The sequence below is a fragment of the Ranitomeya imitator genome, chromosome 3, assembly GCF_032444005.1.
Source record: "Ranitomeya imitator isolate aRanImi1 chromosome 3, aRanImi1.pri, whole genome shotgun sequence".
In the NCBI taxonomy this organism is placed as follows: Eukaryota; Metazoa; Chordata; class Amphibia; order Anura; family Dendrobatidae; genus Ranitomeya; species Ranitomeya imitator.
This window is the reverse complement of record NC_091284.1, coordinates 687,259,444-687,287,416: the sequence shown is the minus strand read 5'-3', so window position 1 is coordinate 687,287,416 and position 27,973 is coordinate 687,259,444. Positions and strand designations below refer to the sequence as shown.

The 27,973-nt window shown below is 44.7% G+C and overlaps 1 protein-coding gene across 2 annotated transcripts in view; it reads left to right on the top strand.

Annotated features, from left to right (window-relative positions):
- Positions 1 to 11,953, top strand: part of LOC138670815 (retinol dehydrogenase 7-like) — a 56,744-nt gene extending 44,791 nt beyond the window's left edge. For both annotated transcript variants that reach the window (XM_069758508.1, XM_069758509.1), the window contains exons 3-5: positions 1,855 to 2,113; positions 4,585 to 4,748; positions 11,636 to 11,953. In XM_069758508.1, coding sequence (XP_069614609.1) covers positions 1,855 to 2,113; positions 4,585 to 4,748; positions 11,636 to 11,853 — 641 coding nt within the window. In that variant the 3' untranslated portion in view covers positions 11,854 to 11,953. The remainder of the gene's footprint in view (positions 1 to 1,854; positions 2,114 to 4,584; positions 4,749 to 11,635) is intronic.
- Positions 11,954 to 27,973: the final 16,020 nt, after the last annotated feature.

The following is a 27,973-nucleotide window of genomic DNA, read 5'->3' as shown; positions in this document are numbered from 1 at the left end:
TCCAGTATTGGTCTAGTTCGCTCCTGGATCGTTCTGGTGACCTGTCTTCTCCAGCAGAAGCTAAGTTCCTGTTTGTTTTTCTCTTGTTTGCTATTTTTCTGTCCAGCTTGCTATTTTGATTTTTGTCTTGCTTGCTGGAAGCTCTGGGATGCAGAGGGGCGCCTCCGCACCGTGAGTCGGTGTGGAGGGTCTTTTTGCGCCCTCTGCGTGGTTTTTTGTAGTTTTTGTGCTGACCGCAAAGTTACATTTCCTATCCTCTGTCTGTTCAGTAAGTCGGGCCTCTCTTTGCTAAAATCTATTTCATCTCTATGTTTGTGATTTTCATCTTAACTCACAGTCATTATATGTGGGGGGCTGCCTTTTCCTTTGGGGAATTTCTCTGAGGCATGGTAGGCTTTATTTTTCTATCTTTAGGGCTAGCTAGTTCCATAGGCTGTGACGAGTTGCATAGGGAGCGTTAGGAGCAATCCATGGCTATTTCTAGTGTGTGTGATAGGATTAGGGATTGCGGTCAGCAGAGTTCCCACGTCTCAGAGCTTGTCCTGTATTATTAATAACTTTCAGGTCTTTCCGTGTGCTCTTAACCACCAGGTCCATTATTGTCCTAACCACCAGGTCATAACAGATATCACTGAAAATGTCAGCTCACCACTCAAAAAGCAAAACCTGACAACTCATTCGAAGTAAAAATGCTAATGTTATGGGTCTCGGAAAAGGACAACATAAGTAATAATTTTTCGTAATAAAATTCTGCATTATTTTTCGCCACTTAAATGAAAAAAAAAGCAGTACAGGTTTGATATAGTCATAATGGTAGTGATCCAAAGTCTCGTGTTTGTAGGTCATTCTTACAATGAATGTCGTAAAATGAAATCCAAAAACTATTGCTAAATTGTATTTTCTGCATAATTTTAACATGTTTGGAGTTTTTCCCCACTTTCCTGTATATTGAATGGTAAAATGATTGGTGTCACTCAGAACTATGACTCACCCCACAAAAAACAAGCCCTCATATGGCCTTGTGAATGGAAAAGAAAAATGTTATAGGCCTTTGAAGAAATGGAGGAAAAAAGAAAACTGATAAAAGTAAAATTGCCATATCTGGAAGGAGTTGACAAAAAAAATTGGGTTCATATATGCCATTTTTTACTTTTGGACAAAACTTATGAATATGCATGTACCAGAATCATAAATATGTCAAAAACTAACACTATGAGTCTTAAGCCATAGAAGGCTGGAACAAAAGGAGTGCTGTGTATGGGAGAGGTAGCCTATATGGCTGCCGGCCAATTGATGAGCTAAACATTCATTTAACCGACAGCCATCTAATGTGTTTAACGGGATTAAAGCACCATTCCGGCGTTTTATTTTATTGTACAGCTGGAGTGGTGCGTTAAATGTGATTCCCCTGCCCTCTTTCTCATACTCACCTGCCACCACCTTCATCCTATTCCAGCATCAGTCCAGTCGGTCTCCAGCGAAAAGTGACCTGCTAGCAGCTCCAGGGTTACATGGAGCACGACGGAGGTCAATTTTCAATACATCTCTAAGAGAGCCCCTTCTGGGTCTCATAGACTTGCATTAAGCTCTTGTTATGTAACTTCCGGCCAAACAGAAGTTACGGGCATAAGATGGTGCCGCTTGATCGGAGCGGCGTCGGTAGAAGGTGAAGCTGCCGGAAAGTAAATACAAGAATGGGAGCAGGGAGATTACATTTAAAGCACCACCCAACTACTGAAAAAAAACTCTGGAGAGGTACTTTAAGATCTAGACAGTGCAAACTTAGTCACTTTTCATAAGTATGACCCAATATGTGAGTTTTTCAACTATCCGTTATATTATTTCCCTTACTAGGTCTATGGGGTGTTATAAACAATGCCGGTATTTCTGTGCCAACTGCCCCAAATGAATGGTTGACTAAAGAAGATTTTTCTAAAATCCTGAATGTAAATCTGTTGGGTGTTGTGGATGTCACTCTTAAGATGCTGCCTTTGATTCGAAGAGCTCGAGGACGTGTAGTGAATGTTGCAAGCATCGCGGGTAGATTTACCATCTGTGGAGGGGCATACTGCATGTCAAAACATGGCGTGGAATCATTCTCTGATAGTCTTCGGTGAGAGATGCTTCGTGGTTCTTTCTTTAATATATTGCTTTTGTGTAATCACATTCTAATTTTCACACTAGGGTAGATTTCAAAAGAAGTCAGTTAAGCCATTTTTTGTGTGGAGACTTTTCTTTGATTCATGTGTTAACTGTCAGACGAACAGCTATCTCATCCAACTTCTCCATACACATTAGCTCTCAGCTATTTATTCATGTGTTTTCAGTGGGGGAACCGGAAAAAGCCACTGTCAAGCACATCTGGCAGCACTTTATCTCCCCTTAAAACAGAAGGATCACCCATATACAGTATATTTAAATGGCCCAATCCTTCTTCCAAAAGTACATATCTAGTGACTGGGGAACCTATGCCGTTTTTTTCTTTTTAAATATTTATTGAGAGCGCAGGCGCTGGCTGATGAATACTCCCATCATCCACCGCCTGCTCTCGCTGTTATTAGCGGCAGCAGGCATAGGCTGATGGGAGCAGTAGTCCCATCAACCGATGCCACTGACCAGAAGTAAACTTTATACCTCCGATAACAGCTGCAGGCTCATGCTGTAAATTGACAGTGTGCGAATCGCAGCTGTCTGACCGGCAGTAATGATTTTACCACTGATCAGTGTTTGCCACGCTGTGATGCACATGATAGGGCGAAAAACACAGACTTCCATGCCCGAACAGTAGGTGTTCGGTATGTATGCCGAACTTTACTGTTTGGGTTCACCCATCTCTAGTTAAAGGGAACCTGTCACCCCCAAAATCGATGGTGAAGTAAGCTCACTGTCATCAGGAGCTTATCTACAGCATTCTGTAATGCTGTAGATAAGCCCCCGATGTTACCTGAAAGAGGAGAAAAATACATTAGATTATACTCACCCAGGGGCGGTCCCGCTCCGATGGGCATCGCAGGTCTGGTCCGGGCCTCCCATCTTCATTCCATGACGTCCTCTTCTGGTTTTCCTTCCTTCCTTGTCTATTTCTGGTAGGTACTAGTCACTGTATACTGAGGATAACCACTTTGGGAATGCTCTTATTTAGTCATCTAGATATCACAACTTAGCCTTTTTCAAAGTCTATCACATCCTTACTCTTTCCCACTTTTGTTATTCTTAAAGGGAACCTGTCAAGTCCCCTATTTCCTCAGAACCACTAGGAGAACCACCAGTTGTGTCTGCATATGTAAACACCCTGCCTAACAGACCCTTTATTACATTACATTGATAAACAGATCTTTATAAAAAGTATATCATAAAGTCTGTTTATGATATGTAAATGAGGGCTTTGATTAGTCGATGGGGTGTTAGTGTTCCAAGACTAGTTGGCCCACTTATATGTTATCATGCCAGTGTCATCGCTAGAGCTATACTTACTCGTGAATTCTTCCCCTCTTTGCATTCATCCTCTGAAATTGGGTGTACACTTCCTGGCATCAGAAAGGTGCACACGCATGATCGGGAGTGCAGAAAACTTCTGATCATGTGCAGTGCACCTCTCTGAAGCTGGGATGCGGCTTCAAAGGATGAATACTGTGACAGAAAGAAGCCGCGAGCATACGGAGGTATGTATAGCACTACCGATGACACCAGTGCTTGTATATTATATTATTATGCCCACAGGGGTGTTACAGCATCAAAGTGGGCCGACTACTCTGGGAACACTAACACCCCATCGACTAGTCAAAGTCCTCATTTACATATCATTAACGGATTTTAGAAATACTTTTTCTAAAGATCTGTTTATTTATGTAATGTGATACAGGGACTGTTAGGCAGGGTATTTATATATACAGACACAACTACTGGTGGTTCTGTGGGTACAGGGGACCTGACAGGCTCCCTTTAAGTTAGGTAAGATAACAAATTATCTTTAAAAATTTCCTGCCTAATATATCCCATCAATTGATTGGTGCCATTGTAATCAATGTAATTCACTTCCTCTGTCAGTGGTTTAAACTAATGGCTGATCAGTTAATCTAAAATGCACGGCTGAGGGCTCATGCAAACTTTTGTGCAATTCGGCCAATCTCGTATCGAAATGTATGGACTGGCAGCTGCTCTGCTGATCTAAGCATGACAGCTTCATATATTTCTATGAGACTGTCACGTTCAGATTAGGGGCACCGTGGCCAGTCCATGCATTAGTGGTCCATGCTTGGACTGATTTGTTTGGATGTTTGCTTGAGCTCTAAACCAGTAGAAAAAGTGTAACATATGCTTATGCAGGTATATTTGTCATATATAAGAATGCATGTTCAGGTAGGTAACATTGGTGATGTATGTTGGAGAAATTCTCAACCAGAAACAATAAGTCATACGGATGGCAACGAAAAAATTAATTCAATTTCAGATGGAGGGCACACATAAATTCTTTGATGCCTTTGCATCTCTATGACAGCCCTTTAAAAAAAAAACCTGAACCTTAATAATATAAAAATATTACATTGTGCATGAACCCTTTCTGACTGAATTTATATCTTCTAGCCGCGAGATGAATTCTTTTGGTGTGAAGGTCTGTATTATAGAACCTGGATTCTTTTCAACGCAAGTAACAGATGCTAAACTGATGAAGGACAGTGTCCAAAAAGCCTGGACCCAAGCACCAGAAGAAATTCGTAGGAGCTATGGACAACAATACTATGAAAGTTGTGAGTATATTGTCCTGAGAACTATCGAGATTTTTAATCAACTTTTGGGGCTCATTCGGATATCAGTTTTTCTCACATATGAGAAAAACGGACAAATTATTTTGATCAGACTTGGAGAGAGGAAAAAAGTTTCGTATCTTAGTCAGAATGCCAACATGGTTATCATTCCTTTATGTACAAGTGCTTTTTGCTAAATTAGAATGTCATCAAAAAGTTAATTTATTTCAGTTCTTCAATACAAAAAGTGAAACTCATATATCATATAGGAGTCATTACAAACAGAGTGATCTTCTGTTTATGTTGATGATTATGCAATGAAACCCAGAAGTCATTATCTCAGTAAATTAGAATAATTAACAAAAGACACCTGCAAAGACTTCCTAAGTGTTTAACCCCTCTCTGACCTTAGACGTACTATCCCGTCAAGGTGCCCTGGGCCTATCTGACCCTCGACGGGATAGTATGTCATAGCGATCGGCCGCGCTCACGGGGGGATCGTGGCCGATCGTGGCCGGGTGTCAGCTGCCTATCGCAGCTGACATCTGGCACAATGTGCCAGGAGCGGTCACGGACCGCCCCCGGCACATTAACCCCTGGCACACCGCGATCAAACATGATCGCGGTGTGCCGGCGGTATAGGGAAGCGTCGCGCAGGGAGGGGGCTCCCTGCGGGCTTCCCTGAGACCCCCGCAGCAACGCGATGTGATCGCGTTGCTGCGAGGGTCTCATTACCTCCCTCCCTGTAACAGGCCCGGATCCAAGATGGCCGCGGCATCCGGGTCCTGCAGGGAGGGAGGTGGCTTACCAAGTGCCTGCTCAGAGCAGGTGCTTGGTAACCCTGCACTGCTCTATGTCAGATCACTGATCTGACAGAGTGCTGTGCAAACTGTCATATCAGTGACAAAATAAAAAAGTTAAAAAAATGTTTTCCAAATGTGTAAAAAAAAAAAAAAATTCCTAAATAATGAAAAATATATATATATATTATTCCCATAAATAAATTTCTTTATCTAAATAAAAAACAAACAAACAATAAAAGTACACATATTTAGTATCGCCGCGTCCGTAAGGACCCAACCTATAAAACTGTCCCACTAGTTAACCCCTTCAGTAAACACCGTAAGAAAAAAAAAAAAGAGGCAAAAAACAACGCTTTATTATCATACCTCCGAACAAAAAGTGGAATAACACGTGATCAAAAAGACAGATATAAATAACCATGATAATGCTGAAAACGTCATCCTGTCCCACAAAAAACAAGCCACCATACAGCATCATCATCGAAAAAATAAAAAAGTTATAGTCCTCAGAATAAAGCGATGCAAAAATAATTATTTTTTCTATAAAATAATTTTTATCATATAAAAAAGCCAAAACATAAAAAAAAATATAAATGAGGAATCGCTGTAATGGTACTGACCCGAAGAATAAAACTGCTTTATCAATTTTACCAAACGCAGAACGGTATAAACGCCTCCCCAAAAAGAAGTTCATGAATAGCTGGTTTTCAGTCATTCTGCCTCACAAAAACCGGAATAAAAAGCGATTAAAAAATGTCACGTGCCCGAACATGTTACCAATAAAAACGTCAACTCGTCCCGCAAAAAACAAGACCTCACATGACTCTGTGGACTCAAATATGGAAAAATTATAGCTCTTTGAAAATGTGGAAACGCAAAAAATATTTTTTGCAATAAAAAGCGTCTTTCAGTGTGTGGCGACTGCCAATCATAAACATCCTCTAAAAAACCCGCTATAAAAGTAAATCAACCCCCACCCTTCATCACCCCCTTAGTTAGGGAAAAATTTAAAAAAATGTATTTATTTCCATTTTCCCATTAGGGTTAGGGCTAGGCTTAGGGCTAGGGTTAGGGTTAGGGCTAGGGTTATGGCTAGGGTTATGGCTAGGGTTAGGGTTAGGGCTAGGGTTAGGGCTAGGGTTAGGGCTAGGGTTAGGGTTAAGGCTAGGGTTAGGGTTAGGGCTAGGGTTAGGGCTAGGGTTAGGGTTAGGGCTAGGGTTAGGGTTAGGGTTAGGGTTAGGGCTAGGGTTAGGGCTAGGGTTAGGGCTAGGGCACGGCTCTGCGTTATAAACTGTAGTGAAACACTTGGGGGTTCAAAGCTCTCACAACACATCTAGATGAGTTCCTTAGGGGTCTACTTTCCAAAATGGTGTCACTTGTGGGGGGTTTCTACTGTTTAGGTACATTAGGGGCTCTGCAAACGCAATGTGACGCCTGCAGACCATTCCATCTAAGTCTGCATTCCAAATGGCGCTCCTTCCCTTCCGAGCCCTCCCATGTGCCCAAACGGTGGTTCCCCCCCCACATATGGGGTATCAGCGCACTCAGGACAAATTGGACAACAACTTTTGGGGTCCAATTTCTCCTGTTACCCTCGGGAAAATACAAAACTGGGGGCTAAAGATAATTTTTGTGGGAAAAAAATTTTGTTTTATTTTTATGGCTCTGCATTATAAACTTCTGTGAAGCCCTTGGTGGGTCAAAGTGCTCACCACACCTCTAGATAAGTTCCTTAGGGGGTCTACTTTCCAAAATGATGTCACTTGTGGGGGGTTTCAATGTTTAGGCATATCAGTGGCTCTCCAAACGCAACATGGTGTCCCAGCTCAATTCCTGTCAATTTTGCATTGGAAAGTCAAATTGCCCTCCTTCGCTTCCGAGCTCTGTCATGCGCCCAAACAGTGGTTTACCCCCACATATGGGGTATCGGCGTACTCAGGACAAATTGTATAACAACTTTTGGGGTCCATTTTCTCCTGTTACCCTTGGTAAAATAAAACAAATTGGAGCTGAAGTAAATTTTTTGTGAAAAAAAGTTAAATGTTCATTTTTATTTAAACATTCCAAAAATTCCTGTGAAACACCTGAAGGGTTAATAAACTTCTTGTGGTTTTGAGCACCTTGAGGGGTGCAGTTTTTAGAATGGTGTCACACTTGGGTATTTTCTATCATATAGACCCCTCAAAATGACTTCAAATGAGATGTGGTCCCTAAAAAAAAATGGTGTAAAAATTTGAAATTGCTGGTCAATTTTTAACCAATATAACTCCCTAACAAAAAAAAATGTTGGTTCCAAAATTGTGCTGATGTAAAGTAGACATGTGGGAAATATTACTTATTAAGTATTTTGTGTGACATATCTCTGTGACTTAATTCAAAGTTGGAAAATTGCGAAATTTTCAAAATTTTTGCCAAATTTCCGTTTTTTTCACAAATAAACGCAGGTATTATCAAAGAAATTTTACCACTATCATGAAGAACAATATGTCACGAGAAAATGATGTCAGAATCACCAGGATCCATTGAAGCGTTCCAGAGTTATAACCTCATAAAGGGACAGTGGTCATAAATGTAAAAATTGGCCTGGTCATTGACGTGTAAACCACCCTTGGGGGTAAAGGGGTTAAAAAGGTCATTTAGTCTGTTTTAGTAGGCTCCACAATCATGGAGAAGGCTGATGACTTGACAGATGGGCAGAAGGCAGTCATTGACACAATCGACAAGGAGGGTGTTAGGTGTCGAGTTCCCACCACTGCACAGGGGGAATCTCAAACCATGTCCGCTGTGGTCTCCCATTCTCCTTCAGCTGCAGTGGAGCCTGCTCAGCAGAGACGTCAGTCCCAGCGTCTAGCTCAAGCAGATACTGTGTGTTTGGCTACAGCTGTCATTCCAGGCTCAGCCTTTGTAACCAGCATTGATCAGAGGTGAGCAGACATTCCAGGGACTAAGTCCTGTTTTTCCTCTACTGAGCATGCCCATGGGATGACCTCTCATTGGTGGTCGTGGGTCACATTCTCAGGTCCTGTAGTGGCTCCGATTGGAACACTAGGAAGGTCCTGGAAGGCTACAGATATAAAACGTTCATATGGCCGCTCGGCCATGCGCTAGTATAAATCAGCTATTGTGTGTGTGTGGATGTGTGCCTGTTCTGGTGAAAACTCCGAATCATTCCCATCCCTAGTGTTGATGAATGCTCGCGAATGTTGGAGCTGGTTAGGGCCAGTTAGTGCCATGCAGCACCAGGCATAATCTATAGCGTCTAACAGCAGTGTTAGCCAGTACAGCACTGTGCGCAACCAGTTAGGGCGGTTAGTGGTGTTCGCCAGAGCAGCACTGCATGCACTCATTATTTAGGTTTTTCCCTGGCACCGCAGTTGCAGCGCCGAGCTCTAGTGGTCTAGAGGGACTCTAACCCCGTGTCCTTGGGACAGAGTCCTGTGACCCAATACTAGCCTTCACTCTGCAGTATTGCGGCCCTGTGACGCAACAGGGTTCGTTTCCTTACACACCGGGTGAAGCTAACCCCTGTGTGTTCACATTATACTGCCATATACTGTCCGGCATTACTGAGCAGCAGGTGTCATCTTGGCACTGTGGACCCCGGGCTGCGAACGCACCTTATACCATCCTTATAATTATTTGGTGTGTTCCGCCAGCCCTAACAGAGTGTAAGCCACAAAAGGTCATTGCTAATAAAGCCGGCTGTTCACAGAGTGCTGTATCCAAGCATATTAATGGAAAGTTGAGTGGAAGGAAAAAGTGTGGTAGAAAAAGGTGCACAAGTAACTGGGATAACCGCAGCCTTGAACGGATTGTGAAGAAAAGCCCATTCAAAAATTTGGGGGAGATTCACAAGGAGAACTGCTGCTGGAGTCTATCAAGAGCCCTGCTGCAGAATTACAGCAGGAGTTCATGGTGCACGTTTTACAGAAGGACAGAGAGAAAGTAAGGAGCTCTGTGGTGAGCTTACCTGCCGGAGCGCAGGACCTGAAACACATGACCTTCAAGGCAGTGGACGAAGGCGGAGCCAGACGTCAAGTGGAGGCGGAGACCGGCGGAGTTGGAGAGTAGTCTGAACGTGCCAAAGTCAAGCTGGGAGGTCGAAGTAGTGCCAAAAGGGTGAGATGTAAACGTGGTTGGGACATAGCAAAAAGGTTGGGGAGCCGAAGATAGTGATGCATTACAAACGGGCAGACAGGAGGGACGTTAGAGTACCAAGTCAAAGGTCAGAGCCAGAAACAGACAATTAGCACAGAGTCACAAGGCAAAGCACAGAACGAGAAAACAGATCGAGTCATACACAAGAAAGCAATTTGATAACAGTATGCAAGAACACCAGGGGGTCAGACACACAGCCAAGACAGATGTATCACTGACAAGGATCCCCAGATAAAGACGAGTAAATATAGCCCTCCCCAAACCAGAAGGAGGCTGTACAAATTAACCCCGAAAGGACAGGGAAGGAAACTTGTCCACAACCATGACAGAGGCATTGCTTCAAGAGCCACCATTCACAGATGTATCCAGGACATGGGCTACAAGTGTCGCATTCCTTGTGTCAAGCCACTCATGACCAATAGACAACACCAGAAGGGTCTTACCTGTGCCAAAGAGAAAAAGAATTGGACTGTTGCTCAGTGGTCCAAGGTATTGTTTTCAGATGAAAGTAAATTTTGCATTTTATTTGGAAATCAAGGCCCCAGAGTCTGGAGGAAGAGTGGAGAGGCACACAATCCAAGCTGCTTGAGGTCTTGTGTGAAGTTTCCACAATCAGTGATGGTTTGGGGAGCCATATCATCTGCTGGTGTAGGTCCACTGTGTTTTATCAAGGCCAAAGCCAGCACAGCCATCTGCCAGGAAATTTTAGAGCACTTCATGCCTCCCTCTGCCAACAAGCTTTTCGGAGATGGAAATTTAATTCTCTAGCATTATTTGGCACCTATCCACACTGCCAAAAGTACCAATACCTGGTTTAAAAAGAACAGTATCAATGCGCTTGATTGGCCAGCAAACTCGCCTGACCTTAACCCCATAGAGAATCTATGAGTTATTGTCAAGAGGAAGATGAGAGATACCAGACCCAACAATGCAGACAAGCTGAAGGCTGCTATAAAAGCAACCTGGGCTTCCATAACACCTCAGCAGCGCCACAGCCTGATCTCCTCCATTCCACACCACATTGATGCAGTAATTGATGCAAACAGAGCACCAATCAAGTATTGAGTGCATTTACTGAACATACTTTTCAGTAGGCCAACATTTAGGATTTAAAAATAATTTTTCAAGCTGGTGTTATAAAGTATTCTAATTTACTGAGATAATGACTTTTGGCTTTTCATTGGCTGTGAGCCATAATCATCAACATAAACAGAAATAAACACTTGAAATGCAGTAGGTCACTCTGCTTGTAATGACTCCATATTATATGAGTTTAACTTTTTGTATTGAAGAACTGAAATAAATCAGCTTTTTGAATACATTCTAATTTTGTGAGAAGCACTTGGACTTATACATTTTCCTGATTGCTTCAGCCACGATTTTTTACAAATATGTATTGTAATTTTCTAATTAGCTTGTCAATAAATTTTCTCTATGTTCTTGATGTAACATGCTGATGAAATGACAGTTCATCATCAGTTTCTGAGAATCTCATTGTAATGGGACAATCGATTAAACACCTTCAAGATAAAGCAGGGAAACCTTTTCCAAAGATTTTGTGTTTGAACTTCCGGCATTAAACATGTCTTCTCCTTTGTTGCCAGGGATGTCTAGCTGCATATATATCCTTTCACCACATTGAAATAAACTAGTGTAAGCAGCCAAATCGAGGGTATTAATGGAGTTGTTCCTACTATCTTTATCCATCATCTGAGCTTTTACAATGCATAAAAAACTGAAAGACACTCTAAAGTAAATGATAAATTCAGAGACAGCACGGCCAAGCAATATAATGTTGACCTTAGTCAGAAAGTGCACAGATGACATATAGATTGGTTTTAGATAATATTTTTCCATAGAATAAAGAGTTTTCTACCTGCTCTGAATGTAATATTTGTAACAAATCTTGTTTTCTATTTCTTTGTTCAGATTGTAGCCTTGTTGATCTGACTTTGTCGACGTCCAGCACCAATTTGTCTCTAGTCACAGACTGCATGGAGCATGCGCTGACTGCTGTCCACCCCAAGACGCGTTATTCTGCTGGATGGGATGCCAAACTCTTTTACCTCCCCCTTTCTTACTTTCCTGCAATGATTACTGATTTCCTTATAGGTGCTCAATCTCCTAAGCCAGCAAAAAGTGCTTAAATATCTGCCCGCTCATTAAACGTGATTGTTCTGTTCTAAAAGCACATTACATAATAAATATATCTGGAAATGATATAATAAATATGTCCCTATACACAAATGTCCTATTATTTCATTGCAGTTTAACTGAGTTGCATTTTATCAAACTGTATTTTGCTTGGGTAAGTAAGTGCTCTATGAACCTCAATATGGGCTCTTTAATTTACCTTAAATTGATAAATCAACAAGGTGCGTAAAAAGAAATTGTTTAAAAATTACATAAAAATATCACAACTTTAGAAATGTGCAATATTTCATGCAGTATGAAACAAACAAAAATACCTTTGTGAACACTGTCATACAACAGAGTCAATGGAATTTACAATCTGAAGATGAACTGTGACACTAGCAATCTTCCCCAGATCACCATGCTCACTCAGGCAGCTATATGATCACAGCTGTATACTCTCGTCCTTTTGCGCTTGCCAGTATATATCTATTAAAGGGATCTGTCAACACAGAATGACTGTTTAAACCAAGTACAGGCACTCGGTGCACCCTTGCTGTGGACACACATTTAAGTGCTTCTCCCCATCTACTTGTTTCCCTTTATCTCCACCCACTTTGTTCTCTTTGATTAACAGCATTTGCTTTATAGAGCCATAAAAAGGCAGAGATAGATGAAAAACAAGTAGGTGGAAAGTTGCACATAAAAAGAAATCCATTATCAGGCTTTTGCTATGTATTCTGAGAGCACCATGATGTAGGTGAAGAGAGCCAGGTTCCAGCGATGTGTCACTTACTGTATTTTCAATACAATCAGGAGAAATTGTCACCGCTGGAATCTGGGTATGTGTCTGCAGTGCCCCAGTGTCCTGGTCGCTGCAATAATATCATTCTCCTCTAGGGAGGAGTGATGTTACGTTTGGAGGCAAAGAAGGACAACTGAAATCCAGGTATCACAAACATGCAGCACATTTTGCACTCCAGGCCACCAGGGGGAGCTATGCTCCTATTTATTAGGGCACTCTTCACACTTAGGTAAAACTGGTTGCCTGGGGAGGAAGTTAGGCAGTTTCTGGCTGAGCTTTGCTCAGGTTGTTGGTCCCTGGCAGGGGTAGGAGCCTGTCAGACACCGAGACAGAAGGACACGGGGCTGTGCCTGCCCTAAGTGCAGCAGCTTCTAAGAAAGAGACACGGAAGGAGAACTGTATTGTAGAGAGGGTGAAGAAGTCATAGCAAAGGAGTGGATACCAGGAGGAGTTCTGCCCTATACAGTCTGCCTCATTCTAAGGTGCAGGATCCCGGTAGCCGGAACACACAGGGTTCAACAGTCCTTTATGCCTTGCTCCAGAGACCGGCAGGACAGCTAATTTCACGTTACTGATCTGCCCCTACACCCAGGCGGCAAGGTAGCACCGTTTAGAGGCTGGGGCATGATAGAGTCCATGTAAAACGCCTCAAGCCACCGGTCATACGAGTTTGTCCTATCCATCTGGGGACAGAGAGAGAGATATAACATCAACAACATCTACAACATCTGTGAGGACCTTGTGAGAGGCTTAGCAGTAAGGTACTAAAACACCAAGGTGCTAGAGGAAGGCTACTGATTTCTACTGGACAAGGGGACTCTTGATTTGCCTCCAAACTGGCCGGACTCTGACTGCCCTGTGATCTGGTACTCTGGACTGTGGATGCTGAAGCCTGCAGTAAAAAGTAAAGAAACTGCAAACTTGTGTCCTCGTTCTTCACTGTGCCTCACACTATCCACACTGGGAAGCCCTGGGGACATACTTCACCTGTGGGAAGGTATACCATCTAGCTGCCATAACATCACCCCTGCGGACCCCTTAAAGCAGCGTCGGTCATCCTGACCGAATACCACAGGTGGCGTCATGAACATTTCCGCTTTAAAGACCTTTCCCATTTACACGGACATCCCAAGGGCCACGGACCAGGTCAGCCACCATGACATCCCCCTGAGAATCGAAGGACCCAGTACCGAGTACCCCACTGACCTTGGGGGCACTCCATGTCCCCACCTCATTATGCTGTCACATTATGGAGCGCTCCCAAGGGCCATGGGGAACTCGGTACCAGGTCCTTCTGTTCTCAGTGGGGATGTCACGGTGGCTGACCCGGTCCGTGGCCCTAGGGTGTTATGGTCTGGTGATTAAGGAGCGACATGCGACTAGCTCTGAGCAGGTGGTAACTATACTGACCGCAGTCCCTAAGCTCGACACAACACTAGAAGTAGCCGTGGAATGCTCCTAACTCTACCTAGGCATCTCGTCACAGCCTAAGAGCTAACTACCCCTAAAGATAGAAGCAGGAAAACTATCTTGCCTCAGAGAAAATCCCCAAAGGATAGATTAGCCCCCCTGTTATGATTAAGTAATTCAGAACCACAATGGACCTTGAAGTTCAGAGCACACGAAGTGACCTGACAATAACCAAAAGACATAGGACGAGCTCTGAGACGTGGGAACTCTGCTGACCGCAATCCCTAATCCTATCCAACAACACTAGAGGCAGCCGTGGATTGCGCCTAACGCTCCCTATGCAACTCGGCACAGCCTGAGAAACTAGCTAGGCCTAAGATAGAAAAATAAGCCTACCTTTCCTCAGAGAAATAACCCAAAGGAAAAGGCAGCCCCCCACATATAATGACTGTGAGTAGAGATGAAAATACAAACGCAGAGATGAAATAGATTTAGCAAAGTGAGGCCCAACTTACTGAACAGATCGAAGATAGGAAAGATAACTTTGCGGTCAACACAAAACCCTACAAACAACCACGCAGAGGGGGCAAAAAGACCCTCAGCACCGACTAACGGTACGGAGGTGCTCCCTCTGCGTCCCAGAGCTTCCAGCAAGCCAGAAAAACCAATTAAGCAAGCTGGACAGAAAAAATAGCAAACAAAAATAACACAAGCAAAACTTAGCTTATGCAGAGCAGACAGGCCACAGGAACGATCCAGGAGGAAGCAAGACCAATACTAGAACATTGACTGGAGGCCAGGAGCAAAGCACTAGGTGGAGTTAAATAGAGCAGCACCTAACGACTTCACCACATCACCTGAGGAAGGAAACTCAGAAGCCGCAGTACCACTCACATCCACCAACGGAAGCTCATAGACAGAATCAGCCGAAGTACCACTTGTGACCACAGGAGGGAGCTCTGCCACAGAATTCACAACACCCCCCACAAGTAATGACTGTGAGGGGAGAAGGAAATGACATACGTAGTATGAAATAAGATTAAGCACAGGAGGCCACTTCTAGCTAGATAGAAATAGTACAGGAAAGAACGCTGTGCGGTCAGTAATAAAAACTAGAAAAAGTCCACCGCAGAGGAATGCAAAAATCTCCACACCTGACTAAAGGTGTGAAGGGCAAACTCTGCTGCCCAGAGCTTCCAGCCTAGCTGAATAGACCCATACTGATAAGCTGGACAAATGAACAAAACATAGAAAGTGATGAACAACAAAGTCCACAACAAGTGAACTGCAAAAGGACAAGCAAGGACTTAGCTTTTGCTGAACTGGTCAGAATGTCAGGAAAATCCTAAGAGCAATGACTCCAGGCAGGAACAATTGACAACTGGAATTGAATGAGGGATAAGGCCAGACTAATATAGCCGAGCCAGAAAGACGATCAGTGAAAACAGCTACTGAAGCTAAATCCAAGAAGCAGCCATACCACTCAAAACCACAGGAGGGAGCCCAAGAGCAGAACTCACAAAAATTCTACATACAACCACCGGAGGGATCCCAAGAGCGGAATTCACAACAGTACCCCCCCTTGAGGAGGGGTCACCGAACCCACACCAGAGCCCCCCAGGCCGATCAGGACGAGCCAAGTGAAAAGCACAAACCAAATCGGCGGCATGAACATCGGAGGCAACAACCCAAGAATTATCCTCCTGGCCATAACCCTTCCACTTGACAAGATACTGAAGCTTCCGCCTCGAAAAACGAGAATCCAAAATTTTCTCTACCACATATTCCAACTCCCCCTCAACCAACAGCGGGGCAGGAGGATCAACCGATGGAACAACGGGCACCACATATCTCCGCAACAAAGATCTATGGAAAACATTGTGGATGGCAAAAGAGGCTGAAAGGGCCAAACGAAAGGACACAGGATTGATAATCTCAGAAATCTTATAAGGACCAATAAACCGAGGCTTGAACTTAGGGGAAGAAACCTTCATAGGAACATGACGAGAGGACAACCAGACCAAATCCCCCACACGAAGCCGAGGACCAACACACCGACGGCGGTTAGCAAAACGCTGAGCCTTTTCCTGGGACAACGTCAAATTGTCCACCACATGAGTCCAAATCTGCTGCAACCTGTCCATCACAGAATCTACACCAGGACAATCAGAAGGCTCAACCTGCCCTGAAGAAAAACGAGGATGGAAACGAAAATTACAAAAGAAAGGCGAAACCAAAGTAGCCGAACTGGCCCGATTATTAAGGGCAAACTCGGCCAACGGCAAGAAAGTCACCCAATCATCCTGATCAGCAGACACAAAGCATCTCAAATAGGTCTCCAAGGTTTGATTAGTTCGCTCAGTTTGACCATTTGTCTGAGGATGGAACGCCGAAGAAAAAGACAAATCAATACCCATCCTAGCACAAAAGGCCCGCCAAAACCTGGAAACAAACTGGGAACCTCTGTCAGACACAATATTCTCCGGAATGCCATGCAAATGAACCACATGTTGAAAAAACAATGGAACCAAATCAGAGGAGGAAGGCAATTTAGGCAAAGGTACCAAATGGACCATTTTAGAGAACCGGTCACAAACCACCCAGATAACAGACATCCTCTGGGACACAGGAAGATCCGAAATAAAATCCATGGAAATATGCATCCAAGGCCTCTCCGGGACGGGCAAAGGCAAAAGCAACCCACTAGCGCGGGAACAGCAAGGCTTAGCCCGGGCACAAGTCCCACAGGACTGCACAAAAGAACGCACATCCCGCGACAAGGAAGGCCACCAAATGGACCTAGCAACCAAATCTCTGGTACCAAAAATCCCAGGATGACCGGCCAACACAGAACAATGGACCTCAGAAATTACCTTACTTGTCAATCTATCAGGAACAAACAGCTTCCCTACAGGACAGCGGTCAGGTTTATCAGCCTGAAACTCCCGAAGCGCCCGCTGCAAATCAGGGGTGATGGCAGACAGAATCACCCCTTCCCTAAGAATGCCAACCGGCTCAAGGACTCCAGTAGAATCCGGCAAAAATCTCCTAGAGAGGGCATCTGCTTTAACATTCTTAGATCCTGAAAGATACGAGACCACAAGAAAACAATTACTATCTATCTATAAAACATAATTACCCATACAGGTATTCTATCTTACTAAGTGCAAGTACCCTCTAAGGGTATACTGTCATTAACCATTAAGGTGCTAATCAACAGTTTCCTTATCTCTCTTCTACAATGCAGGACTATCTGTCTCCCCCATTGGCCTACTGCATTTAGTTTCCTAAAACCAATCATTTTATTTAAAGTACATCACGCTAACATTTTATTCTAAGCATTATAAAACATTCTATCACTATCTAACCTGCTACATATTATCAGCTGTGTAAACATTAGTGCTATCCAACTCCTTAAGGCAACATTATCACTCTTTAGCAAAGTGCAACAAACGAACATTCCCTTTAAGAGGGAAAATCAAGTCTTTTCTGAGGTAGTGCAACAATCAACAAGTCAGTCATCAACTTTTAAACAGCAAAACTTTCACGAAGTCCTCAAGAACAGTTTCTTCGCAAAGGCTTCTTTTTGTAAAACCAGTAGAGAGCAGGTGCAAACTATATACAAGCAAGTTCTAATCATACACAGTTCATGATTCTGCAGTTCTTTGGTGTAACAGTGATGAAACTTTGTGCAAAACAGGTGCAACTGAAACATAGGATGCCTTTAAACAGGGGACCCCTTTAGGGAATAACCCAAGGTGGGTTCAGTATTTGGGAAAGCAGCAAAAAGGAAAAGTTTTTTAATCTATATACAGTTTTTCAGGGCTTCGAGGTTTATTAGTGATGCCAGTCTGGGGGTAGTACCGGTGGGGGTAGTCCTGTTGGGTATCGGCTACCACCGGGTACTACATAGAGTGCGTCCTCACTCTGAATTGGGGTCTGTGTGCTCACAGTTCTCCGTACCACTGAAGTCTGGGTGCACTTTGAGCACATGGTGACCGGTGCAGGGGTCACCTGTTCGGGTGGAGAGCGGTAGGACAGTGAGACAGTGATGTCTCGCTTGTACTTACGGACATGAAGGGCATACCAGTAACCTTCCCTGTGAATGCCAGATCAATGAGCGAGAGAAAAGCCATAAAACTGGCCAAGATGAAGAAACACCCAGAGACTCTATTGATAGATTCAACAAACAAGGGGAAAAAAACAAATGTGTTATTCTACTCAGGGCATCACCAAGCATGGGACCAGACTCTCAGAAAATATTACAAGAACTTCAAAATGCATGGCATTAAGAATGGCACACAAACTAGAGTAATAATAATAATAATAATTTTATTTATATAGCGCCAACATATTCCGCAGCACTTTACAATTAAGCGGGGACATGTACAGACAATAAATTCAATACAAGTTAAGACAATTTAAACAGTGACATTAGGGGTGAGGTCCCTGCTCGCAAGCTTACAATCTACAAGGAAATGGAGGGACACAATAGGTGAAAAGTGCTTGTTATTTCAGGTCTGGCAATTATAATAAATAGGGATTTTCATATAAAGCTGCATGATCCGGTCATCAGCCCGTGTGTTTAAGTGCAATAGTCAAGTATCAAGTGCAGGTATCACGTGCATGGAGGGTATGGAAACAGATGAATAGTAGGGTGCAGATTCAGAGTAATATTTGGAAGGAGGGAACAGGGCAAAGTTAAGGTACTGTCACATTTAGCGACTTTAGAGCGATAACGATAGCGATCCGTGACGTTGCAGCGTCCTGGATAGCGATATCGCTGTGTTTAACACGCAGCAGCGATTAGGATCCTGCTGTGACATCGCTGGTCGTTGCTGAAAGTCCAGAACTTTATTTTGACGCTGGATCACCCGCTGACATCGCTGAATCGGCATGTGTGACGTCGATCCAGCGATGTCTTCACTGGTAACCAGGGTAAACATTGGGTTACTAAGCGCAGGGCCGCGCTTAGTAACCCGATGTTTACCCTGGTTACCATTGTAAAAGTAAAAAAAAAAAACACTACATACTTACATTCCTGTCACGTCCCCCAGCGTCAGCTTCGCTGCACTGTGTCAGTGTCGGCCGGCCGGCCGGCCGTAAAGCCGAGCACAGCGGTGACGTCACCGCTCTGCTTTCCGGCCGGCGCTTACACAGTGCAGGGAAGCTGACGCTGGGGGACGTGACAGGAATGTAAGTATGTAGTGTTTTTTTTTTTACTTTTACAATGGTAACCAGGGTAAACATCGGGTTACTATGCGCGGCCCTTAGTAACCCGATGTTTACCGTGATTACCCGGGGACTTCGGCATCGTTGGTCGCTGGAGAGCGGTCTGTGTGACAGTTCTCCAGTGACCAAACAGCGACGCTGCAGCGATCGGCATCGTTGTCTATATCGCTACAGCGTCGCTTAATGTGACGGTACCTTTAATTTACAGAGTAGTTGATGTTGTAGGCTTGTTTGAAGAGATGGGTTTTCAAAGTGTGCTTGAACAGGTCGGGGCTAGGTATCAGTCTGATTGTCTGGGGAAGTGCATTCCAGAGAGCTGGCACAGTATGAGAGAAGTCTTGGAGACGGAGGTGTGAGGTTCGGATTACAGGGGATATTAGTCTTAGGCCATTTGTAGAATGGAGGGCACGTGAAGGACAGACAGAGATGAGAGAGGAGATATAAGGCGGTGCAGAACTGTGGAGAGCTTTGTGGGTGAGAGAGCTGAGTTTATATTGGACCCTGTAGTGAATGGGTAGCCAGTGTAATGAATGGCACAAGATGGAGGAATCGGTGAAGCGGCTGGACAGAAATATGACCCTGGCTGCCGCATTCAAGGTGGATTGTAAAGGAGAAAGTTTGATAAGAGGGAGACCCATCAGAAGAGAGTTGCAGTAGTCCAGACGAGAATGAATAAGAGCGACAGTAAGAGTCTTAACAGTTTCAAAGGTGAGAAAAGGTCGGATTCTGGAGATGTTTTTAAGATGCAGGTGACAAGAGCGAGTGAGTGATCGGATATAGGGAGTAAAGGAAAGTTCGGTGTCGAATATGACCCCAAGACAGCGAGCATGCTGCTTGGGAGTTATGGTTGAACCCTCCAGGGTTATTTCCGTTTTGGAGAGATTTAGTTTCATGATGTTAGAGACAGCAGACAGACAATCCTTGGTATTTTGAATTAGAGTGGGAGTGATGTCAGGGGAAAAAGTGTATAATTGGGTGTCATAAGCATAAAGATGATACGGGAACCCAAATCTGCTCATTGTTTGTCCAATAGGGGCAGTGTATAGAGAGAAGAGGAGGGGGCCTAGGACTGAGCCCTGCAGAACCCCAATAGTAAGAGGAGGAGGAGAGGAAAAGGAGTCGGCAAAAGATACAGTGAAGGAGCGGTCAGAGAGGTAGGAGGAGAACCAGGAGAGGACTGTGTCCTTGAGGCATATAGAGCGGAGCATAGTGAGGAGGAGCTGGTGATCCACAGTGTCAAAAGTGACAGAGAGTTCCAGGAGAATCAGCAGGGAGCAATGACCTTTGGATTTAGCTGTTATTAGATCATTAGACACTTTAGTGAGGACAGTTTCAGTGGAGTGTAAAGAGCGGAAACCAGATTGTAAGGGGTCGAGAAGAGAGTTATCCGAGAGATAGCATATTAAACGGGAGTGGACCAAGCGTTCCAGGAGTTTAGAGATGAAGGAAAGGTTAGAGACAGGTCTGTAGTTAGCAGTGCAGTTCTGTCCAGGGATGGCTTTTTTAGTAAATGGGTTATGATTAGTGTTGAGCGATACCGTCCGATACTTGAAAGTATCGGTATCGGATAGTATCGGCCGACACCCGAAAAATATTGGATATCGCCGATACCGATATCCAATACCAATACAAGTCAATGGACACCAAGTATCGGAAGGTATCCTGATGGTTCCGCCACGCGACCAATCAGAAGCCGTGATGTCATTCGCAGGTCCTAAATTCCTAGAATTAGGAGAAGCCTGCCGGTTACCAGCGTGATGTCCAGGGGCCGCCGGAGAGGTGAATATATCAATTTTTTTAATTTTAATTCTTTATTTTACACATCCCTATGGATCCGATACCCGATACCACAAAAGTATCGGATCTCGGTATCGGAATTCCGATACCGCAAGTATCGGCCGATACCCGATACTTGCGGTATCGGAATGCTCAACACTAGTTATGATTGCATGTTTAAATGAGGAGGGAAAGATGCCTGAAGAAAGAGATAGGTTAAATATTTTAGTCAGGTGAGTGGTGACCACTGGTGAGAGAGACTGCAGGAGAGGTGAAGGAATGGGGTCACTGTTGCAGGTTGTAGACCGAGCAGAAGAGAGGAGCTTGGAAACTTCTTCTTCTGAACAAGGCTCAAAGATGTCTAGTGAGCTTGAGGTGCGGCAGGGAAGGGGATCCAGGCACTGAGGAGATTGGGCTGAGAAATCCTGATGGATGTGATTGATTTTGTCTAGGAAATAAGTGGCCAGATCCTCAACACTGAGGTTGGTGATGGGGGCCTTTACTTTAGGTTTCAGGAGGGAGTTTAAAGTTTCAAAAAGTCATTTTGGGTGTTGGATTGTGTGTGATGTGGGTGGTGAAGTAGAATTGTTTGGCCAGATGAAGGGCAGAATTATAGGTTTTGAGCATGAACTTATATTGGATGAAGTCTTCTGTTAAGAGAGATTTTCTCCACTGCCGCTCTGCACACCATGAGCAACGCTGTAGAAAGCATGTTTGCATAGTGTGCCAGGGCTGCCATTGTATGTGTCGGGTCTTTCTGCGTGTAGAAGGTGCTGCTTCATCTAGGGCATTCTTCAGTGTATTATTGAAGTGTGACAATGCTAAAGGTACCGTCACATTAAGCGACGCTGCAGCGATATAGACAACGATGCCGATCGCTGCAGCGTCGCTGTTTGGTCGCTGGAGAGCAGTCACACAGACAGCTCTCCAGTGACCAACGATGCCGAAGTCCCCGGGTAACCAGGGTAAACATCGGGTTACTAAGCGCAGGGCCGTGCTTAGTAACCCGATGTTTACCCTGGTTACCATTGTAAATGTAAAAAAAAAAAACAGTACATACTTACATTCCGTGTCTGTCGCAGCCCCTGGCGTCAGCTTCCCTGCACTGTGTAAGCGCCAGCTGTAAAGCAGAGCGGTGACGTCACCGCTGTGCTCTGCTTTACGGCCGGCCGGCACTGACACAGTGCAGCGAAGCTGACGCTGGGGGACGTGACAGGAATGTAAGTATGTAGTGTTTTTTTTTTTACTTTTACAATGGTAACCAGGGTAAATATCGGGTTACTAAGCGCGGCCCTGCGCTTAGTAACCCGATGTTTACCCTGGTTACAAGCGAACACATCGCTGTATCGGCGTCACACATGCCGATTCAGCAATGTCAGCGGGTGATCCAGCAACAAAATAAAGTTCTGGACTTTCAGCTCCGACCAGCGATGTCACAGCAGGATCCTTATCGCTGCTGCATGTCAAACACAACGATATCGCTATCCAGGACGCTGCAACATCACAGATCGCTATCGTTATCGTTCTAAAGTTGCTCAGTGTGACGATACCTTAAGCCTGGACAGGAGAGGGAGGAGATGGGGGCTAAAGATGTGTAAAGATTGTCCATAAGCTGCTGAGTATTAATGGTACGTGTATTCCGATAATTGTGGTGAGTGGGGGTGTCCCGGGTGAGGAGACAATTCTTGACAGAGAAGGAAAGAAGGTTGTGGTCCGAGACCGGGAGAGGGGACTTAGTAAAGTTGTGCAGCGAGCCGGGACGGGAGAAAACCAGGTTCTGAGTACAGGATGAGGAGGACCCTGAGACTTTTTATCTTTCCATAAACATTTATAAAAAATGGAACTATCATGGTAGAAGGAACAGAACCCAAGATGGAGCAATTTCAACAACAATTTCAGCACATTAAGAACCAAGTTGAAATGCAAACCCTGAAGCAGGAAGGAAGCATGACCACTCCTGATCAGATCACAGCAGACAGAGTAACTAGCCATCCCCCAGCCCCTACTACATCACAAAACCCCTATAGATAATATACTAAGAGACTGCCTGTCCCAACTAGAGAGTGAGTTTATTCAATTCAAAGAGGAATTTCCAAGAAGCCAAGGTGAGAAAAATGCAAATGACCAACTGAAGGAGGAATTATGAAGGCTGAAAAGAGACTAGGGTGAAATGCAAAGGTCACTTCAAAGACTGCAGTAAGAAAATGCATACCTCATAGAAGAAATAACACAGCTAAAAGCATCAAACCTGCAATAAAAGCCAGAGAGGGCACCTCAAAATACAAGCAGTCCCCCAAAACCAAGGCCTGCACCAACAATCACCTGACACATCACAGACCAGCAACAGCCCAGCCCCATCCACAGAGCAAGTCAAGGCAACCAACACCCCTGAGCCCAACACTGCAAAGGAAAATCCTACCCTCAATCCCAGCAATGAACATACAGCCTCACCTTCACTGCAACCCAGGGCAATCAACAGCCAAGGATCCAAGGACACACAAAAAACAAACAGCCCAAATAAAGCACCGGGCCCTGACATCGTCCTAATAAACTCAAATGGGAAATACCTGGACACTAAGAGACTGTTCCCGGGGGCAGAGGTCACAAAGATCGGCTGTTCAACAATCGCACAAGCAGAGAAGGTGATCAATAACCCATACTTCATAGAGCCCACACATCTCATATTACACACTGGCACAAACAATATTCAGACAGCCATCCAAGGCCTATCAAATCTCACAATAGCTGCCCTGAAAACATTTCCCAGATCCAAAATAATACTGTTGGCCCTGCTTCCAAGGAAAGATATAGACTAACAGGTAACTCAGCAAATCAACTCAGAGCTGTCTGCCAGTATTGCTTTAACACCAAACATACAACTGGCAAGACACCCTACACGACGACAAGCACCTCTATAAACAAGGGGTCAGCCATCTAGCCAGAGAGCTAAAAGACATTGTTCTAAACAGACTTCAGAGACCACAAGCAAGACACCCACCAAACAGATGGGAACCTGTTGTGAATTCCGCTCTTGGGCTCCCTCCGGTGGTTGTAAATGGCACTTTTGTGAGTTCTGCTCTTGGGCTCCCTCTTGTGGTTTCGAGTGGTATGGCTGCTCCTTGGAGTTAGCTGTCATCAGCTGCCTCCACTTATCTTCTCTTCTGCTCGGCTATTTAGGCCTGGCTGTTCCTTCAGCCAGTGCCACTTGTAAATGGTTCCTGGTTGGATTCACATCTCTTTGGATTTCCCTGTTATCCTGACCAGTTCAGCAAAGCTAAGTTTTTGCTTGCGCTTTTCTGTTCACAGATTGTGGACTTATCCGTTCAGTGCTTTCTATGTTTGTCCAACGTTATCAGTATGAATTAATTCTGTCTTGCTGGAAGCTCTGGGAAGCAGATTTACCCTCCACACCTTTAGTCAGGTGTGGAGATTTTTTTTGTAAACTCTGCGTGGATTTTTGTAGTGTTTTATACTGACCGCACAGTATTCCATCCTGTCCTATCTATCAAGCTAGACTGGCCTCCTGTGCTCATACTGGTTTCTTTCTGTGTATGTCTTTTTCCTCTCCACTCACAGTCATTATTTTTGGGGGCTAATCTATCCTTTGGGGATTTTCTCTGAGGCAAGATAGTTTTCCTGCTTCTGTCTTTAGGGGTAGTTAGCTCTTAGGCTGTGACGAGATGCCTAGGGAGAGTTAGGAGCATTCCACGGCTACTTCTAGTGTTGTGTTGAGCTTAGGGACTGCGGTCAGTACAGTTACCACTTCCTTCAGAGCTCGTTCCATGTTGCTCCTAGACCACCGCATCATAACAATACAAGTGGCCAGAAATGAATTAAATGCATTTCAAAAGAAGGAAAAGAAAGTTCTGAACCATTTTTTTTTCTGTGCTCTGGTTTGTCTTTTTTTTCCTCTTGATATCTGGGTGGTTCAGGATATATGCTTTGGCATGGATGTTCAGGGTTTGTTTTCTCGTGTGGATCAAATTGCTGCAAGAGTACAGAGTATCCAGGACTATGTTGTCCAGACTCCAGCTTTAGAGCCTAGAATTCCTACTCCTGATTTGTTTTTTGGGGACAGATCCAAGTTTTTGAACTTTAAAAATAACTGCAGATTGTTTTTTGCTTTGAAACCCCGTTCTTCTGGTGATCCCATTCAGCAAGTAAAAATCATCATATCCTTGTTGCGTGGTGACCCTCAAGACTGGGCTGTTTCTCTTGAAACAGGGGATCCTGCATTATTGAATGTTGATGCATTTTTTCAAGCGCTCGGATTATTGTATGACGAACCTAACTCTGTGGATCATGCAGAAAAAACCCTGTTGGCCTTGTGTCAAGGTCAGGAAGCGGCAGAGTTATACTGCCAGAAATTTAGAAAATGGTCTGTGCTCACTAAATGGAATGAAGAGGCTCTGGCTGCTATTTTCAGAAAAGGTCTTTCTGAAGCCCTTAAAGATGTTATGGTGGGCTTTCCTACGCCTGCCGGTTTGAGCGAATCTATGTCTCTAGCCATTCAGATCGATCGGCGTCTGCGCGAGCGCAAAGCTGTGCACCATATGGCAGTATCCTCTGAGCAGAGTCCAGAACCTATGCAATGTGATAGGATTTTGACTAGAACAGAACGGCAGGAATTCAGACGTCAGAATAGGCTGTGTTTTTACTGTGGTGATTCTGCTCATGTTATCTCTGATTGCCCTAAGCGTACTAAGAGAGTCGCTAGGTCTGTTACCATTAGTACTATACAGCCTAAATTTCTCTTATCTGTGACCCTGATTTGCTCATTCTCGTCCTTTTCTGTCATGGCATTTGTGAATTCAGGCGCGGCCCTGAACTTAATGGACTTAGAATTCGCCAGGCGCTGTGGTTTTTCCTTGCAGCCTTTGCAGAGCCCTATTCCTTTGAGGGGTATTGATGCTACACCCTTGGCCAAGGATAAACCTCAGTACTGGACACTAGAGTTGAGCGACCTTGACCTTTTTAGAGTCGAGCCGAGTGAAATTGGCCGATTATGACGTAAAGTCGGGATCGACCGAAACACGAAACCCAATGCAAGTCAATGGGGCAGCATAGTCGGCAGTGAGTGGGGGCCAGGAAAACACCTAGAGTGCCCATTTTAATGTCAAAACCATCCATTCTTCTTAATGAAGCTTGTCAAGCGTAATTAACCTTATAATAATTGGAAGGCATTTGAAATTGGGGGTCATTTGGCTAAAGTTGTGGTGGGTAGGGCTGGTTCAAGTAATTAGTGGGCCCAGGACATCTGGACCACGTCACGGCAGTGGAGCAGGGAGAGGTAAGTATTTCAACTTTGCAAGTGCTGTGAACCTGAGCAAGCAGGGGGGGGCCCACTCGTTGGCATTGGCACTGGCACAGGGCCCCTCAAAGTACAGCGGTGTGTTTGCACGGCGGGGGCGCCTCCCACCGGCAGCAACACTTTTGCGTACTATGAGAGGCCCTGTGCCAGTGACGTCGCCAACTAGTATTCCTCCCCCCACCTGATGAAGGAACCTGCACTTTCATCTGCACCTTCCTCTTTGTCCCCGTGTAAGGTGGTATGGTATGCGGGAAGAGGAACCTGACTTTCAGCAGGGTCACAATCTTGCTGTGTAGCGTGCATGGGGAATTTTGCGTTATGGGTCAATGTACCAGCAGACTCATCTATCACTGGCTGGGCAATGGGCAGGATGAGGAGGAAACACAGATATAGGCCCAAAGAATAAAGTTGGCTAAATGCAGTTCAAAATTGGTAACACAGGACTAACCAGGGGGCATTGCAGTGGAGGACAACTGGAATGAGAGGCTGACACAGAGAGTAGGCCCAAATCAGTAAGTAGTCGAAATGCAGTTCAAAATTGGCAACCGTAGTAAACAGGCGGCACAGCTTTGTTCAGTGGAGGAGAACAGCAAGGAGTGGCAGACACCAATAGTAGGCCCCAACCCAACTAGTAGGCCAAATGCAGTCTAACATTAACAACTACTTAACGAGCGCCTGAAAACGGAATTTCAGGACAGGAAACCAGGAGAACAGCAAGGAGCGGCAGACACTGTTAGTAGGCCCCAAACCAACTAGTACGCCAAATGCAGTTGTTCCATTTAACCACAATTTAACGAGAGCCTGAAGATAGAAGCTCAGGAAAGGCAACCTGGGGAACACCTTGGAGTGTAACACACCATCTCTCTCCACCCCATACCCATTTTGTAGGCCTAATGCAGTGTAGTTTTCTACAACTACTAAACGAGAGTCTGAAGACCGAAGCAACGGCAAGGAAACCTGGGGAACACCTTGGAGTGTAACACACCATCTCTCTCCACCCCATACCCAATTTGTAGGCCTAATGCAGTGTAGTTTTCTACAACTACTAAACGAGAGTCGGAAGATTGAAGCAATGGCGAGGAAACCTGGGGAACACCTTGGAGTGTAACACACCATCTCTCTCCACCCCATACCCAATTTGTAGACCTAATGCAGTGTAGTTTTCTACAACTACTAAACGAGAGTCGGAAGATCGAAGCAATGGCGAGGAAACCTGGGGAACACCTTGGAGTGGAACACACCATCTCTCTACACCCCATACCCAATTTGTAGGCCTAATGCAGTGTAGTTTTCTACAACTACTAAACGAGAGCCGGAAGATCGAAGCTCAGGAAAGGCAACCTGGAGAACACCTTGGAGTGTAACACACCCTCTCTCTACACCCCATACCCAATGTGTAGGCCTAATGCAGCGTAGTTTCCAGCAACTACTAAACGAGAGCTGGAAGATCGAAGCTCAGGAAAGGCAACCTGGAGAACACCTTGGAGTGGAACACACTATCTCTCTACACCCCATACCCAATTTGTAGGCCTAATGCAGCGTAGTTTCCAACAACTACTAAACGAGAGCCGGAAGATCGAAGCTCAGGAAAGGCAACCTG